At 48.2% G+C, this 16,457-nt stretch overlaps 1 protein-coding gene across 2 annotated transcripts in view; it reads right to left on the bottom strand.

Moving 5' to 3' along the window:
* The window catches only part of Plekha7 (pleckstrin homology domain containing A7), a 187,660-nt gene that overhangs the window by 34,817 nt on the left and 136,386 nt on the right, over positions 1–16,457 (bottom strand). For both annotated transcript variants that reach the window (XM_028778231.1, XM_028778232.1), the window contains 2 exons: positions 13,786–13,961; positions 5,397–5,861 (listed from right to left, as the gene is read on the bottom strand). In XM_028778231.1, coding sequence (XP_028634064.1) covers positions 5,397–5,861; positions 13,786–13,961 — 641 coding nt within the window. The remainder of the gene's footprint in view (positions 1–5,396; positions 5,862–13,785; positions 13,962–16,457) is intronic.

Genomic DNA, 16,457 nt, shown 5'->3' with positions numbered 1-16,457 from the left:
AAAATCATCTTGTGGGAAAGACTGTGAGGACCCCAAACAGTGACTGATGCAGACACCCGGGGCTTCTGACTGCAGAAGAACCCAGAACCAGTTTTCTCCAAGAGCCAGGACTACCACAGGGTTCCCGTGCTCATCACTCCTGGTGCAGTGATTAAACTGCCTCTCTTCTCTTACCAGCTCAGTGACAAGCAATGTGTGTTGGTCTGGGAAGGCCTCACAGTTTCTGGGGGAGAGAAGCTTTCCTTCTGTCTGGGAACCCAGCACCAGCCCTCAGAACTCACAAAGAAAATGGCTGGAGGTGGGTGGGGTGGGGTGTCTTCTGTTTGCTACCCTTTGAACCCAGACACTGGTTCCTTCCCTCCTGCAGAGAACTCTGAGAGCCTCCTAATAATGTGTTTCTTGTACAAGGTCACCTTATCTCATCACTCAAACCTCAGCTCCCTTGAAATCCTTGCCTGGTACTCAGGGCTCTCTTGACAGACTACAACCCACCCTGAGGCCTCACTGTTTTCTCACTGCTCCCTCCAGGGCTGAGACCAGCGGCTGGCCAGCAGCCTAGACTGCCAGGGATAGAGGAACACCCTCACCCCCACACATACTATGAGCATCCCACACGGTCGTCCACCACAGAGCTCCCTACCTCAGTAACTTCTCACTGAGCAAAAAGCAAAAGTAGGTTTTCAATCTGGATTCTACATATACTGGCTATGTGATCTCAGGAGACTTACTGACTGCTAGGAGCCTCAGTTTCCCTACCTGCATGTGAGGTAGTATTACTGCCTCATCTAGGGGCTCTGAGAACTAATGAGGTCAGGAAGGGAAAATGCATCCCATGAATCAAAAGTTCCTTAGCAGAATCTGTACCTTTCTGACAACACTTCCCTTCCACCCATGGCCAGGTGTGGTGGCATATACCACCTATAATAGCAACAGGGAGGTAGAGGTTGGAGGACAAAGAGTTCAGGGCCACCCTCAGCCACACAGTAAGTTCTAGGCTATCCTAAGATACAGGAAATAACATCTAAAAACAAAAAAGACTAGGGATTGAAGACATGGCTTGACAATGACAGTATTGGCTGCTTTGCGGAGGGCCCGGGTTCAATTCCTAGCAGCCACAAAAGGCTCATAACTATCTGTAACTCCAGTTCCAAGAGCTCTAACTCCACCTTCTGAATTTCATAGGCAACAGACATGCACAGCAATGCACAGGCATACACGCAGGCCAAACATTCAGAACATAAAGTAAAACAAATTTTTTTACAGTTTATGGCCATTGAGATGGTTTAGTACATAAGAGTGTTTGCCAAGCAGGCCTGATAATCTGAACTAAATCCCCAGAACCAATGGCGGCAGGAGAGAACTGACTCCCAAAAGTTGTCTTCTGACTGCTGTGTGTGCAATGCAGCATCCATGTGCCTGCTCAAGCACGTGCGTTTTCTCTCTCTCTCTCTCTCTCTCTCTCTCTCTCTCTCTCTCTCTCTCACACACACACACACACGCACACAATTTTTTTGGTTACCCTTTGCTTTTTTTAGTCTAATCTGCAAGTCAGTATGGCCTTGTAAAGAGAATAGGCTCTGGTGTTACAGAAGCCCGAGTTCAAATCCTAATTCTGTCTCATCAACTTCACATAGCAAATTTATTACAAAAACATCACTGTGTGTCAATCTTTGTTCTGGGCCGAGGCTAACTCCAAGTATATGGTCAGTGGAGGTGGCAGCAGCAGCAGCAACAACACCGGAGGCATTATTCAAAATGCAGGCTCCTGAATTAAGCCAGACAACTGCCTGATCTCACTTGTATGTGAGATGCAGAGAAGCAAAGAGTAAAGCTGGGGATGGCAAGAATGAAGAGGCAGGAGACGTTGGTGAGCTGTGCAACTTTCAAGTGAGCATGTATCAGAGCCCCCATTGTACACAACATGGTGACCACAGTTAATAATAATATACATCAAAAGAATAGACTGCTCAAAGAATAGACTGATTGTCGTTACCACATGTACATAAAGGATAGGTGGGTGAGGCGATAGATATTAACTTGTTTCAACAACTTCACAATGTATGCATATACCAAAATGTCCCATCTACCCCATCAGTATATAACTATTACCTTTTCAGATGTATGATTATGTGTATGTGTGCGTATGCACATGTGTTGGAGTGTGCATGCCCATATATGTTTGTGTCTGTAGGCCAGAAGAGGATATCAAGTATCCTGCTCTAACACTCTCTGCCCATTCCCTTGAGACAGTGTCTCTCACTGACCTAGAACTTCTTGTTCTAACTAAGTTAGCTAGGCAATGAGCTTCCAGATCCGTCTGTCTGCCCCCTAACACTGGGATGCCTGGCATGGGTGGAACTGCACAAGAAACACTCATGCCAAGTGCCATCTCTCTAGTCCCATAATTATTACGTTTGGTTAAAAGTAAAAGCTGGAGAGATGCCTTAGCACTGGCTGCTCTTGCAAAGGACCTGGGTTCAATTCTCAGCACCAACAATGGTGGCTCACAACCATCTGTAACTCCAGTTCCAGGGGCTCTGACTCTTTTCTGACCTCTGCAGATAACAGGAACACATACAAAATAAAATAAATCTTTTAGGCCGGGCGGTGGTGGTGCACACCTTTAATCCCAGCACTTGGGAGGCAGAGGCAGGTGGATTTCTGAGTTCGAGGCCAGCCTGGTCTACAGAGTGAGTTCCAGGACAGCCAGGGCTACACAGAGAAACCCTGTCTCGAAAAAAACAAAACAAAACAACAACAACAAAAAACCCAAAACCAAAAACTTTTAAATACATGTTAGAGATATAGCTCAGTTTTAAGAGTCTGTCTAGTATCCATAAAGCCCTGGGTTCAACTCCCAGCATGGCATTAACAGACCAGAAGCCAGTCTGGGATCAAAACTCTATATAAAATATAGTTTGAAAATGTAGGTTTTCAGCCCAGTAGACCTGTGAATCATAACCCCTGGGTAGAGTGTGTTCCCCTGTTAAACAGCCCCCAGAGGTTGACGAGTACTGTTCTGATCCTATTACATCACTTGAACCTGTCTGACCTCAGGCCTGTCTCTTCTGCTCTACTCTCACTTGCCTCTCTGTAAAAATGTGGAAGATAAGCACCCCTGAATAACCATTTTGAGAAATAGAAATAGGTGTCATCAAATATGGCAGCTTCTCTGTCACAGTTTCTTTTCATTCAGCTGAGGTAATTTTAAGATCTCTTCAACCCAAACCTGTCCAGCATGCAAGTGTGTCTGCTTGCCACTAGATGGCAGAGATTTTTCATTCATTTTTCCAAAGCCTCTGATGTGGCAGCGCCCAAATATTCAGAGGTGGTAGCCAGAGCAGACAGCAGGTGTGGGGCTGCTCCTTCTGTCTCTCTACACCCTATGCAGAGTACCTGCCTACCATGTTTAGATGGTCACAGCCTCCCACTCTTCACTATTAGGCAGTGCCCCAAATCTTCAGGCTATCCTCAGTCCCTGCTTTCCACCTATGCATTGTCCGTCTTTTAGGGAGACCTCAGACAATAGTATGATGGTGGCCACTGGCTCCTGCAGCCAAACTATAATAATAAACTGGCTGGTGGAGGGAGGGACAGCTCTATCCTGACAACAGACATATGTCCAACCTGGCCTTACATAGTCTGGTATCAAGAACTCCTGTTCTTCTACCTGCTCTGTGGTTCCAAAACCAGAAAAGTTAAACAGGATATCCTGAGAAAGTGGCTGCAGAGAGTCACGTCAAACATAAGGTGGACCTTTGTGACCACCCTTGATTGCACGTTCATCATGCAGGCCTTTCATTTCCTATTGTGTTCCTTCTGGTCTGCTTTTAGTCCCTGGCCTCCCCCACCCTTTTCTTTCATGAGTACACTTTAAACACTGGGTGTGGGTGGAGATGGAAGACTAGGACTAGAAGGGTGAGCCTCTTGCTAACTTCATTCCAGCAGAGTTAAAGGACAGGAGATGCAATATAGATATATCTCAAAATATGGGGATAAGTGAGAAATAGTTCCCCATGTGGACTTCCGTCCAATGCCTCTGTGCTCTGTCCAGTAACAATGAGGTCAGCACAGTCTTACACTACACATATGAGAGATAGCTGGCTTCTTTCTGTTTTCAAATGGAAAATGGAGGAAAATAGAGTTAGTTCCTTCACTAAGGGGCCAGATCCATTGGTTACTTACCATAGGAAATTATCATATACCTGTGTGTGTGTGTGTGTGTGTGTGTGTGTGTGTGTGTGTGTGTGTGTGTAGGACAGGGGCCAATGTGCATCTTTTCGACACTCTGCTTTCCATAAGCCCTCAGTATCACTGCCTCTCATCCCCATGCTGGCCACCCCCACTTCAGCTCCCTGACATACATGCTATCTCTGTGTCTCCCACAGGGCAGACCATTGTGTGTAGTGGAATAAGGAAGGTCTGTGGGCAGAGAAAACCTTCTGCAGACACATTTCATCAACAAAAAGTTAGAATCTCAGTGGTCTGATTTTTTTGCAAGGACTTTCTCCAAAGAAAGGTTCTTGAGGGCCAGGCCTTCTGGTGGCTCCGTCATTTCTATAGTCTACTGCCTGCAGATTTAAGATCTGAAACTAGCTCTGGGTAGGTGTGGTGTACACATCTTTCATCATGGTACTTGGGAGGTGGAGGCAGGTGGAGCTCTATGAGTTCAAGGCCAGCCTGGTCTACGTAGTGAGTTCCAGGCCAACAAGGCTACATAGTGAGACCCTATCTACAAAAAAGAGAAAAAAGAAAGGGTCTAGAGAGATGGCTTGGCTGTTAAGAGCACTTGCTATTCCTTCAGAGGCTTCAGGCTTAGTTCCCAGCATCCATCCTCATGGTACTGATTCTAACTCCAGTTCTAGGGGAATCAATGCCCTCTTTTGGTCTCTGTGGGCACCAGCTACATATCTGGCACTTGGACATATATGCAGGCAAAATACCGATACACATAAATTAATTTTCTTCAAATGAGCCTATACCCAGTGACGGGATGAGTGTTTACAGTGTCTGGGTTCCTCTCCAGACTCCTCCCTGGCTCCTCCAAGCATTTGGGAGGTGACTCCTGGGTCTCAGTGCTCTCAAGAGTCCATAGAGACTTCTTGGAAGCAGAGGGACAGCGGTGTAAAGTCGATCGGCTATCGACACTGCTGTCCATCCCTGTGTCTTCTTGGCGGGCAGAGGTCCATAGACCACACTTTATTCTCCAGCCTTGCCACTAATCTGTATGTCCTAGGCATTTTTCTGGTCTGTAAATTAGAGCTATCATCTTTCCTGAGAGGGCCGTTAAGGTTATTCACATAGAGGTAGAGTGGTTAATTAGCTGAGCAGGTACTGGAGAAATGACAGCTCTCCACCCATCCCACCCTCATTATCACTTTCAACCCCAGACTAACCTCCTGCCATCTGCCTTCTGAGCCTTTGCCCAGTGCTCTGCCTGGGCCAGGCTGGTCTTCCTCTGGCTGAGTTTCTCTGGGTTGGCCCTGGGAGGAGCAGTCCGCTGGTACCCACTGGTCCCATTCTGTTCTCCTGGGCCATAAGGTGGCACCCCGTTCTTCTCAGCTCGCTGTGGCTGTGCTTGCTGGCCTCGGGGCCCACCAGGTAGATCCACAAACAAGGCATCCTCTTCAGCTTGCAAGTATGGGGACCTGGCCTTGCTCCTGTCCCTCCTGCCCTCCAGTGGGTCCCTTTGAGAACGAAAGCGTTCCTCCTCCTGCTCCCTCCTGTCGAAGCCAAAGGAGTCTTCATAGCCTCGATGAGGACAATCTCTTGAGTGTCCAGGTCCCATGTGGCCACATTCTGGACAGGTGTCAGTGTGGTTGGCCTGTGGCATGGCCTGCCGCTCCACCTTGTCCCTGTCCCTGTAATGGCAGCAGCACATTCAGTCCACAGAATAGCCGAGACTTCCTGGAGACATTATCCACTTATTTCTGGAAGACCCTCCAACCCCCAACGCATGCCCAGTCCTTTCTGCTGTTGTGGGAAGCTGGCTGAAATACTTCTTCTTCCAGAAAGCCGCTCCTGACACACTCCTCAGTGTAAACTAGGACTGCACCCTGACACCATCACTACACTGAAACTGCTGCTCCAGAGCTACACACTTTAGCTTCTGCCACCTACTGTCTTTCTGCTCATGGCCCTCACCCCCACCCACAAGCCTGGCCACTTAGAGAACAGGTACTGGTTACAAGTAAAGTGGTGAGCTGAAGACAGAAGAGGGGCTCTGTGACGTTGGACAGGGTTCTTCTGTCAAGGCCTGCCACACTGAAAGCCTCCTAGGGACAGGTCCTAATCTAGTTCCGTATGCAGTGGCTCACTGGAGTCAGAAGAAGGCACTCCAACACAGATGGGAAAATGAGCAGGAATTCAGATGGGGCATTAGTCTAGCTGTGCTCAAAGGTGAAAGAAAAGGTCCTTCCCTTCTGATACATGGCTTCTGTGATGGTTTAGCCTGGACTGTTTGCACTTTGATCTGGGAGCATAGAGCAGAACACTTCTGTATTTATACCATGATGACCAGAGCCCCAGGACCACCCAGAACCTCAGCTCTCTGGGGTGAGTGCAGATTCAAGCTAGTCTAGGGAACAAGAAAAAGAATTTCCCACACAGTGACTGACTGCTCCTTGTGTGCGGGTTTAACCGTGGGCATGCAGTCACAAGCAAGGCAGTCACACTCACCACTGTGAACGTTCAAATGGCTTCTCCACAGAAACCCCAAGTTAGACAGAAATAAAGTTTCTTTTACTTATCTACCCACCTACCTACCTACTTATCTACCTACCTACCTATTTATTTATTTTCTCTGTGTATCCCTGGCTGTCCTGGAACTTGCTCTGTAGATCAGACTGACCTCAAACTCAGAGATCCACTTGTCTCTGCCTCCCAAGTGCTGGGATTAAAGGTGTGTACCACCAACTTCTCTCTGTATTTTTAAACTTATTTTGTGTGTGTTTGAGTGTTCGAAGGTATCATGGCACATGTGTGGAGCTGAGCACACAACTTCAATAAGAAACGAGAGCCTTTCACCACATTCTCCTGGGGATAGGATTCAGGTTGTCAGCCTTGGTGTCCAGGCTGGCCTTGAACTTGATATGTTACTGAGGATTGGGTTGAACTCTTGATCCTGCCTTTACAGGATTACACCACCACACCTGGTTTGTATCTCATTTTATTCATATCTGAGAGACATCTCACCTCCCAAACCTATACTTCTGTCCACTGCATGTCTGATTAACATTTCTGCCTTCATATGGGCTCACCCTTCCCCACTTGGGGTCTACCTGGTTTGGGTGCTGCTGACTTTACTATTTCTTGTTCTGCTATGGCTCCGAAGTCTCAGTGACTGGTTCAGAGGGAGACAAAGGGCTGGCTAGTCGGTCCATCGTCGGACTCTGGCTTGGGCTCATGCTGCCCTGTATGAGGGGTTGTTTGAAAAGGAAGCCAAGAGCAAGAAATGGATGGAAAGAAGATGGAGAGAGACAGAGTCCTGAGGACTCAGCCTAAGCTCTCATGTACCCACACCCAGACCAGATGCATCACTGGTCCTCCTGGTGGTGGATCAATAAACTTCCTTTCCCATGTGCACAGATGTTGGTGTATGCTATTCACACTGCAGAGGTTGTTACATCTCAATAGAATGAAGGACTAAGATAGTGACCTGAGGGGCCTTCCACTCCAGCCTAGTGGGTCTATAAATCCTGAAGACAGGAAAATACTCAGGAACTTATACTTTTGAAAAACAATTCTTGGGCTGGTAAGAGGGCTGTGCAGGTACATATTGCCACAACCAGAATTCCATCCCCAGAACTCACATGGTGGAGGGAAAGAATTAACTCCAAGAAGTTGTCTTATGGCTACCACATGTACACCGCACACACATACACAGAAACACACACAAAATAAATATTACAGTCTTACTGTAAGCTCAAAGATGAGAAATTCTGCTCTGAAGGACATTTGAGCAGTTTGACCCCACTTCTCTTCCTCTCCTCTTTGTCAACAGACAGCATCAGCAGCCTTTGAGCTGCCTTCCTTACCCTTCATCCTCATCTTGGTCTCTCATCCTTGCAGGCTGTGCTCCACAGCTGCCTCTGAGCTGGGTCACTCCTGGTAGGGTGACAGTTGTTCTGAGCTTTCATTAGCTCCCACACCACCAAGTATCACTCCAGCTTGGAAACCCAAAGAGCTGTAGCCTTCCTTCCTTCCTTCTTTTCTTTCCTTTTCCTTTTCTTTTCCATTCTTTTCAAGTGGTAGGGACAGGGGTCTCATGAAACCCAGGCTATCCTCAAACTTTTATGTTCCTGAGGAAGGCCTGCCTCTATCTCCCAGGTTCTGGAAGAGAGATCTGGTTTATGCTATGGTAGTGCTTGAACCTATGGTTTATGCCTACCAGACAAGCAAGCATTCTACAACCTGGGCTTTATCTCCAGTCTCTAAATGGATATATCTTCTTATTGTGCACACTATAAAGATAAGCAGTCAGACACACATGCCACTATCATGTATGCATTAGAACTAAAGGAAAGGCTGTTAACCCTAAAATCATGGAGTTTGCTGGTCTCTTCTCATTTTAGAGCTAGTTTTATAATAGTAAATTTATTGTGTGTGTTCAGTGAAAGATGTGCAAATACTTCCTGGGGATGAATTTGATGGGAGATGATTACTTCTTCAATTTGGATTAATACCAGAAGATCCTGCAGAGGAAACCTCTAGGGAAGGGCTGACAGAGCGGTGTCTGCTCACTACCGGACACTCTTCTTACCCCTAAGACTGTGGGGTTATGAAGCTCCTTATCCCTGTGGCTTCCAAGACTTAAAGGGACACTTTTATGCCCAAAATGTTCAGTCTGTGGTTGTAGGTAGGAAAGCAGTGTTTCCATAGCCCATAGCCTTACCTGAGTTCAACATTTAACAATTAGGGGCCTTAAAACAAAACAAACAAACAAGCAGAACCATTTTCTCCTGTCTCCCTATATTCCTAGCAATTTACCATATGACTTTTCTAATCAGAAGACCTGTCACAAAGAAATCTTCACGGATCAATTTAATACAATGGGTAAAGTATGCCTTCACGGTGGATGACTGTCATGCAGAGGGCTGGACACGGAGCACAGGTCTCTAGAGCTAAGATGGCGCAAACCCTTCCCAGACAGGCTGGTGGTGGAGTACTGAGCACTGATCCCCAGTCTCAGAAGCAGGTAAGCTCATAGAGAGGACCCACCCTGGGCACCATCTGTAACTCCGTATGAAAGTCTGAAGAGCTGAGGCCTCACAGAACATAGAAGGCAGGCAGGCAGGCAGGCAGTTTCCTTTGCTCTGGTTAGTGCTCAGCACTGAGGAAGGAGCCGCTGAGAGCGGTGGAGATGGTAGTCACTTCCTTCCTTCCAGAGTTGAGTTAAAGAGAGCAGGCCCACCCCTTGTCCCAGGGAAGATCTCTCACCCCACAGCCCTTCAACTGGCTCTGCTTTACCAGAATTAGCAACAGAGGTCCTGCCTGTGTTAAGGACATTCTGCCTTTGCTCTCCCCAGTGAGTCATAAAATACACCCAACAAAGCAGCTGCCTCTTGCATAGGAGTGGCAAATGACAAACTCCCCTGTGAAGTTATATGGATCGGAAACTCCATAGGGTCTCAGCCAGGGTCATATATGTTTTAAGGCTGATGCTACCATTGCCAAATACATGCAAGGTCCCACTGTGTGCCAGGAACTTGACGAGGGCCATCTCTCATCCCTATGACAATACTGCCAGGTCAGGTCTGCCATGCCTACAGAGGTTGAGGACACTCACATATGGGGTTACTTATAACACAGTGTCTAATGGAAGGAAGGGACAGTGACAACTGGGGTGCTGACTGTATGCTCTAAGCCAAGCACAATATTGCCTCTTCTGTTAACCACACAAGCCCACAGGCTGGAGCCAGTGTCGCCTTCATTACAGGTAATGCAGGTGAAGTTCAGTGAGGTGAATCACTGCCTTAGGTCCTACCCAGTGACACACACAGGACTCTAACCCCATCAGCTCCAACTCTAAAAACTCCAGACGAACGGCTGAAAATGTTTATCAAGGACTTCTGCTGAGGCTTGTCCAGCCGTACATCACCCGGCAGAACAATCCAAAGGCCAAAAAGAAGTGCAGGGGGCTTGACTGTGGGGCTGTTTCTGAGAGGGCTGGAGAAGGCTGGCTCCTTACACACACACACCCAGAGCAGAGTTCACTTTGTTCTGTGTCATTACAACTTTTATTTTTTTTACTCTTTTTTGGGAGGGGGGAGTGTATTGAGGAAGCAATGCACCACTGTGCAAGTGTGGAGGACACAGGACACCTTGTTGGGGTCAGTTTTCTCCTTCAACCATGGGGGTTCTAGGGACTTGAACTCAGACCGTTAGGCTTGGAGGTAGGTACCTCAGCCCACTGGACCATCTTGGCAGCCCCATGCCAATTTACAGCTGCTCTGTTCAGCAAGTCACCTACTTGCCCACACAACCAGATAAACAGCCACACATTTAAGTGAGCACTTACTCTGTGCCAGGCACTAAATGGGTTATTTTCAAAGAGGTGATGGTAATTGCGGATGCATGCCACAGCATCTAGATGCCCCAACCCCCACTAATGTAGGTTTTGGGGGTCAAACTCAGGTGAGGTTTCCTCAGCAAGCTCTTTTTTCACCAAGTCATCCATTAGCCCCATATATACCCCTCCCCTCCCCCGTGTGTGTGCATCTGACTTCCATGTACTAATGCGTCCTCACCTCCATAGCCAATCAGGTAATAGGGGCCTTTCCTGATCACTCAAACTTCCCACTCACTGCTCCGCCCCCTTTCCAACACCCCATCTTGCAGTCTTCATACTTAGATCATGGTAAATGTCTTCTTACTGACTTATGTGCCCCCCCCTCCACAAATGTACACTGGATCACACACTACCTGCTACGATCTCAGGATCATCAACTGTGTTTCGTCTATAATATGCCCACCATGAATATTTGCAGATAAAAGATAAATGGATGAACAGATGTACAGGCTCAAGTACAGGGAGGTCCAGGCTGGGGCACAGCTAATAGGGAAGGCAAGCGTTAGTCTGTAGATACTAGACATACATGCCAGCTTCAAAAGCCCTGTGGAGGAAACTGGATTTTACTCCTTAAGTGACTAGGATGTAAGTTTCTTCAGCCCCAAGACAGACTGGAAGCAAGAACTAGAAGCAGGGTTGGAGACCGGGAAGACTTGAGGTATCTCCTGGCAAGCCCTCACCTGTCAGTTTTGTGAGCTACAAATGCAAATGGGCCTTCTTGCTTGGGGTTATGGCTTTCTTGGAAAAATAAAGCATCCTTAGACAAGCTGGGAAGATGGGTGTCATGAAGACCCCAGGGAATCAAACATAGTCCAGACGTGATAGGGATGGAGAAAGACTGGACAGGACACTCATCCCCCTTCCATCCCATGACCTTGTGCAGGAAACAAGATGGTGAAAATCAGAGGTTCAGAAAGAAATTCCCTGGGAGGGGGCTAGAGGAAGAGGGGGGCTTCGGAGAGCTGGGCCTGAGCTACGCACACTGCTAGGAGATACACTAGAAACAGAGAGTGTGAAGTTTGCTCAAAGACTCACAGTTGAAACAAGAAGGGTGCACAGGGGTGGAGTAGGGTGGGGTGTGGCAATGATGTCACCAGGCCAAGGGCTATAGAAGCCAACACATCTGACAGGGAGAGGGACCTGCGTCTCAGCTCCTCACTAAGTAACCACAGTTACTCACTGGAAGGGTCTTATGAACTGTGAGAAACTGACTGTGAAAAGTCTAAGTCCTTCTCACACAGTGGCAGCAGGGAGCTGGAATCCAAGCCTGAAAGACTTCAGAGACCAAGCTCCCGGAGGGAGGAGGTGTTCAAGACAACAGGGATGGGGTGGGAGTAGGTACAGTGGTCTGGAGCGATGGCTCAGAGGTTAAGGGCACTGGCTGCTCTTGCAGAAGACCTGGGTTCAATGCACCCACATGGCAGCTCACAACTATCTGAAATTCCAGTTCCAGTGAATCTTTTCTGACCTCCAGGGGGCACCAGGCACACACAGACATACATATAGGCAAAACTTCATACACACAAAATAAAAGTAAAAGAGATAATGCTGCAGGAGAAGGTGAGGTAATCAGCCAGCCTGGGTGATGGCCACCGGTGTTCGGTCACTCACCCCAAGAAGCCATTCCAAGGTCCTCAGCCTGAAGCCCTCACCCTTCCCATGGAAACAACCCTTTACTTCTGCTTCCGGTCCCTATGGCCCAGTGGCATCAACAAGAGCCTTCCCTGGCCACGGTGGATGGCTGAGAGCCTCAGAGTAGTTGAGGTCAGCCAGTCTAATCACAATGTATCTCAATGTTTCTTGGGCAACACACCTCCTGGCTCTGTTGCTGGGCTTGATGGCCAAATTGCTACAGGCCCCTCAACCTCAGATCCAGATGTTCCTGGGACCTCCCCAGAGTCTAAGACTGAATCTAGCCCAGAGTCTGAGAGGATGGCAGTGTCTGAGCCCCAAACCAGCTATTCTAGAGCCAGGTATATCTTGAAATCTTCAGGGACATGAACAATAAATCCTCATCCCCTCAGTCACCCGTAGTCAGCAGTACTGATAGATGCCACCATTCCTAAAGGAAGTATGTGACAGAGCTGGGTGAGATCTACAAGACAGGAGACTGCTGCGGGGGGTGGAGGTGGGGTGATGGCTGCAGGAGATGGCTGGTGGAGGGGGCAGGAGATGGCTGCAGAGGCAGGGGATAGGGGAGTGGGGGGTAGGGTGAGGGGTTGGGACCACTAACAAGGAAAGAAGGTGCCAGTGGAATACCACACTGGAGGAGAGGCAAGATTCTTTCCTGCCAGGTCAAAGCAATTAGGTCATTGCAGATGCTGCACCAAAAATAACTGATACTGGTCTCCCTCTTGTAGGAGCTCCCATCATGTCACTGGCCTTTGATACAGTCCAATTGGTGTGTGCGTGTGCGTGTGTGTGTATCCATGGCACATTTCAAACCATGTTATTTAGACTTCTGCCTCCCAAAATGAGGTGAGTAAACCTTTTTTCTTTATATATTACCCACACTTTGGGATTTTGTTATAGCAGAAGAATACAGACTGAATAGTGATACATGTCTACTGGTATTAAATAATGTAGAACTTCTTGTTTATGTTTTAAAATGGCAGAAAGGCCAGTGAGATGGTCCAGCTTGCTACCAGTCTAGACAACCTGAGTTCGATTCCTGGGACCTACTTCACGCAAGGAGAGTGCAACTTCTAAAAGTTGTCCTGTGATCTCCACAGTGGTGCCATGGCATAAGTACACACACAGACACACACACACACACACACAAGAATAAGTAAAATATAATAAAAATTTAAAGGTACGAAAGAAACCAATATATACCTATATACATCTATTCCATAAATAGAAAGTTATTTTAAAGGATATCAATTTACCTAGCAGAGGTTAACCTGGAAATGTGATTTGGACTACTTCTGTCCCTTCTACCACGAATAAGAAATTTGAGAACATGTGTGTGTGTGTGTGTGTGTGTGTGTGTGTGTGTGTCAGGTTCCATGGCAGCTGTGGCCATTAGATGCTGTCTAGAAGAGCTTGCAGCCTGGTGAGTGACATGTGCTAGCATTTGCACATTCTCCACCTACAGCACTTGTTCCAGATGGACTTGAGAGAGCTGGCCATCCTGAACACAGCATGAACAGTGGAACTGCAGCCCTAGGGGTCTCCTCTGGCTCCCACCCTGGAGGTCCCCCACCAGGACTGACCTCTTCAGTGATGATCGAGACAGCACCTGTGCAGCCTGGTTCATGGCCCTGACCCAGGCGTTCATGTCCTCCAGCGTGTCGGCACTGAAGTAGTAGGTCCTCATGCCCGAGTGCTCCGCCTGAGAGCCCGCTGTGGTGGTGCTGTAGATTAGCGCCCGCATGCCCGTGTGCACGGCCTGTGAGCATGAGGACAGACAGGTTAGCACACATTCTCTATGGGAACAAGAACAAGGGACACTCTGGCTGTCTTCCCACTTGCAGATGAAGCCCCAGCACTGGACAGTTTGTCTCCACATCTGAAAAATGTAACAACCTAGATGCTAATTTCTATTGCCAGACCCAGAGACTGATATGGCTCAGTTTGCTGTGCTTCAGCTGGCATGAAACATGAGTTGTGCCTAAAGAAGCAGCTCTTGTCTTTTCAGAAAACACTGTGGAACTGTGCAGAACTGATCAACATCTGACTGGGAATTCTGGGAATCCTAGGAAAAGGCACAGGGGATGACTCCTGATTAGCACGTTGCATGATCCCCATCAGAATCACTGCAAGGGTCTGCCTCTTAACCTTGCAGTGAAAACCTCACCCAATCTGCACAGGAAGATGGTGTAGAAAAGGAAAGACTGTCAAAGTTCCCGCTCTGTGGTCTGTGGCCAAAATTTTAGTCTCTTTGTAATCCCAGCAGCCTGAAGGGATAGGCACAGACCTGTTTTGGAGATGAAGAAATGGATCTGAGAGGTTTGGTAACTCGCCCACACACTGCATCTGGGAACAGGTTCTGAGGGTGATTGCCATCCCTGGACACTGCTCATTTTACTAACTTCATGAGAAAGGAGCCTTTCTGACTTTGTTCCTCACATACGCAGAAAGAGCAGGCACAGTGCCCGGCACAGACATGTGCTCACTATTTGTTAAATAAAAGAATGTGAGTGAAGAGTTGGAACACACTGGTCTGACTCCCAGCCCAAGGTTCTCTGTGGTAAGCTCACAGTCCCAGGAAAAACTGAGATTTAATTCCATAACTTGGACCCACAATGAAAGGCAGGCCACACCAATGACCAGCCAAAGAAAACAGTTATAAACTGTGGAGTGGCATGCTTTCAGTACGGATGACCAAAACCTCTCAGACGAGCCTGCGGCATTTACTCCTCCCCACACTGGACATCCAAGCCCACAATGCATACTAACTATGGGTCTATTTCTCCCATCAATACGTCTGAGTCTACCCAGTTCAGTGCTCAGAGACACTATGCAAACCTAGCCTGCAGTCAAGATCCCCACAGTGGCAGCGAAACCTTCTATCCCCACTTTGAATGTCTTAGGTGTCCTTTCGGTCCCCTCTGCTTCAGCAAGCAGGAGCTATGGCAGTAAAAACAAGGAGACTCATGCAGACTTCACCACACACCAGTAGAAATCCTTAGACAGCTTCCCCTGGACCATGAGGCCCAAGATCTCTGCATTTCTTCCCTTCCTTCTCTGCCCACCAATCACAAATGCAGGGGGAGCGGGGTCCTCCAGTGCAGTCTTTTGAAACAACAAGTTGCTGAGCTAGAAGCATCCTCGAAGGCAGCTTTGTCCAGCAATCAGCCTAGGGCATACTTCCAGCATGCAAGTACAGTTCTGCGGTCTGTCTGCCAATGGGCCATGGCAAGTGTAGCCACCACAGGGGAGTCATGCACGAGCACACAGAACCTTGTTCACCAGTCACGTGACCAGCAGGCTTGTGCCCAGCTGCTCACCTGAGGACCAGGTTTCCAGCTTCACTCTGCCTGTGCTGAGGCACTCAGGTGCTCTGACTGTAAAGGTAAGAAAGACACAAGTTCCTCTGTCACCTGGCCCAGTGACCTAAACCCAAAGTGCTTTGTACCCGAGGAAGTATCTCCATGGCCAGTGAGAAGTCTGGGAGCTGGTCCCTTCCTCTCTGCTCTGTGCTCCTCAGCTAGCACAACCCTACTTTACATGACTGCACCCAAAGGAAACTGGGATGAGAGTAAAGGCATCAACCTCCAAATCACTCTGCCCTAGAAGGTGGGTGTGCTAATAGGACACTAAGGAGGGAGCCCAGCTCCCCCCCTCAAACCCCAAGATCAAATTTCAGGACAGCAAGAACCTACGTAGGTAACGAAGGAGCATCCCAAGGCCACCAACTGACTGACACATTCTCTAATGTACTCCCTGCACAGTAATTCACCATCTCTCAACAGGAATTCACCATCTACCAAGTGCTTCCATGTGGGAAGAAGCACTGCACGGAAGGCGGAAGGCGGAAGGCCTGTTACAAGGCTGCGACCACTCACAACCACTTCTAAGAAAATACCTGTGGATGGACACCGTGATGTAACAATTGCTGCCAAGAGGTTAGTGGCTGCAGCTCAGTGGGTAATAACACTTGTTCTGTGGGCGTGGGGACCTGAGTTTGACCCTCCAGAACCTAAAGAAATCCAGGCGTGCCTGTGTGCATCTATAACCCCAGGTGTGCCTGTGTGCATCTATAACCCCAGGTGTGCCTGTGTGTATCTATAACCCCAGGTGTGCCTGTGTGCATCTATAACCCCAGGTGTGCCTGTGTGCATCTATAACCCCAGGTGTGCCTGTGTGCATCTATAACCCCAGGTGTGCCTGTGTGTATCTATAACCCCAGGTGTGCCTGTGTGCATCTATAACCCCAGGTGTG

This window comes from Grammomys surdaster, unplaced genomic scaffold (assembly GCF_004785775.1).
Source record: "Grammomys surdaster isolate TR1022 unplaced genomic scaffold, NIH_TR_1.0 330, whole genome shotgun sequence".
Lineage (NCBI taxonomy): Eukaryota > Metazoa > Chordata > Mammalia > Rodentia > Muridae > Grammomys > Grammomys surdaster.
This window is presented reverse-complemented; position numbering and strand designations above follow the sequence as displayed.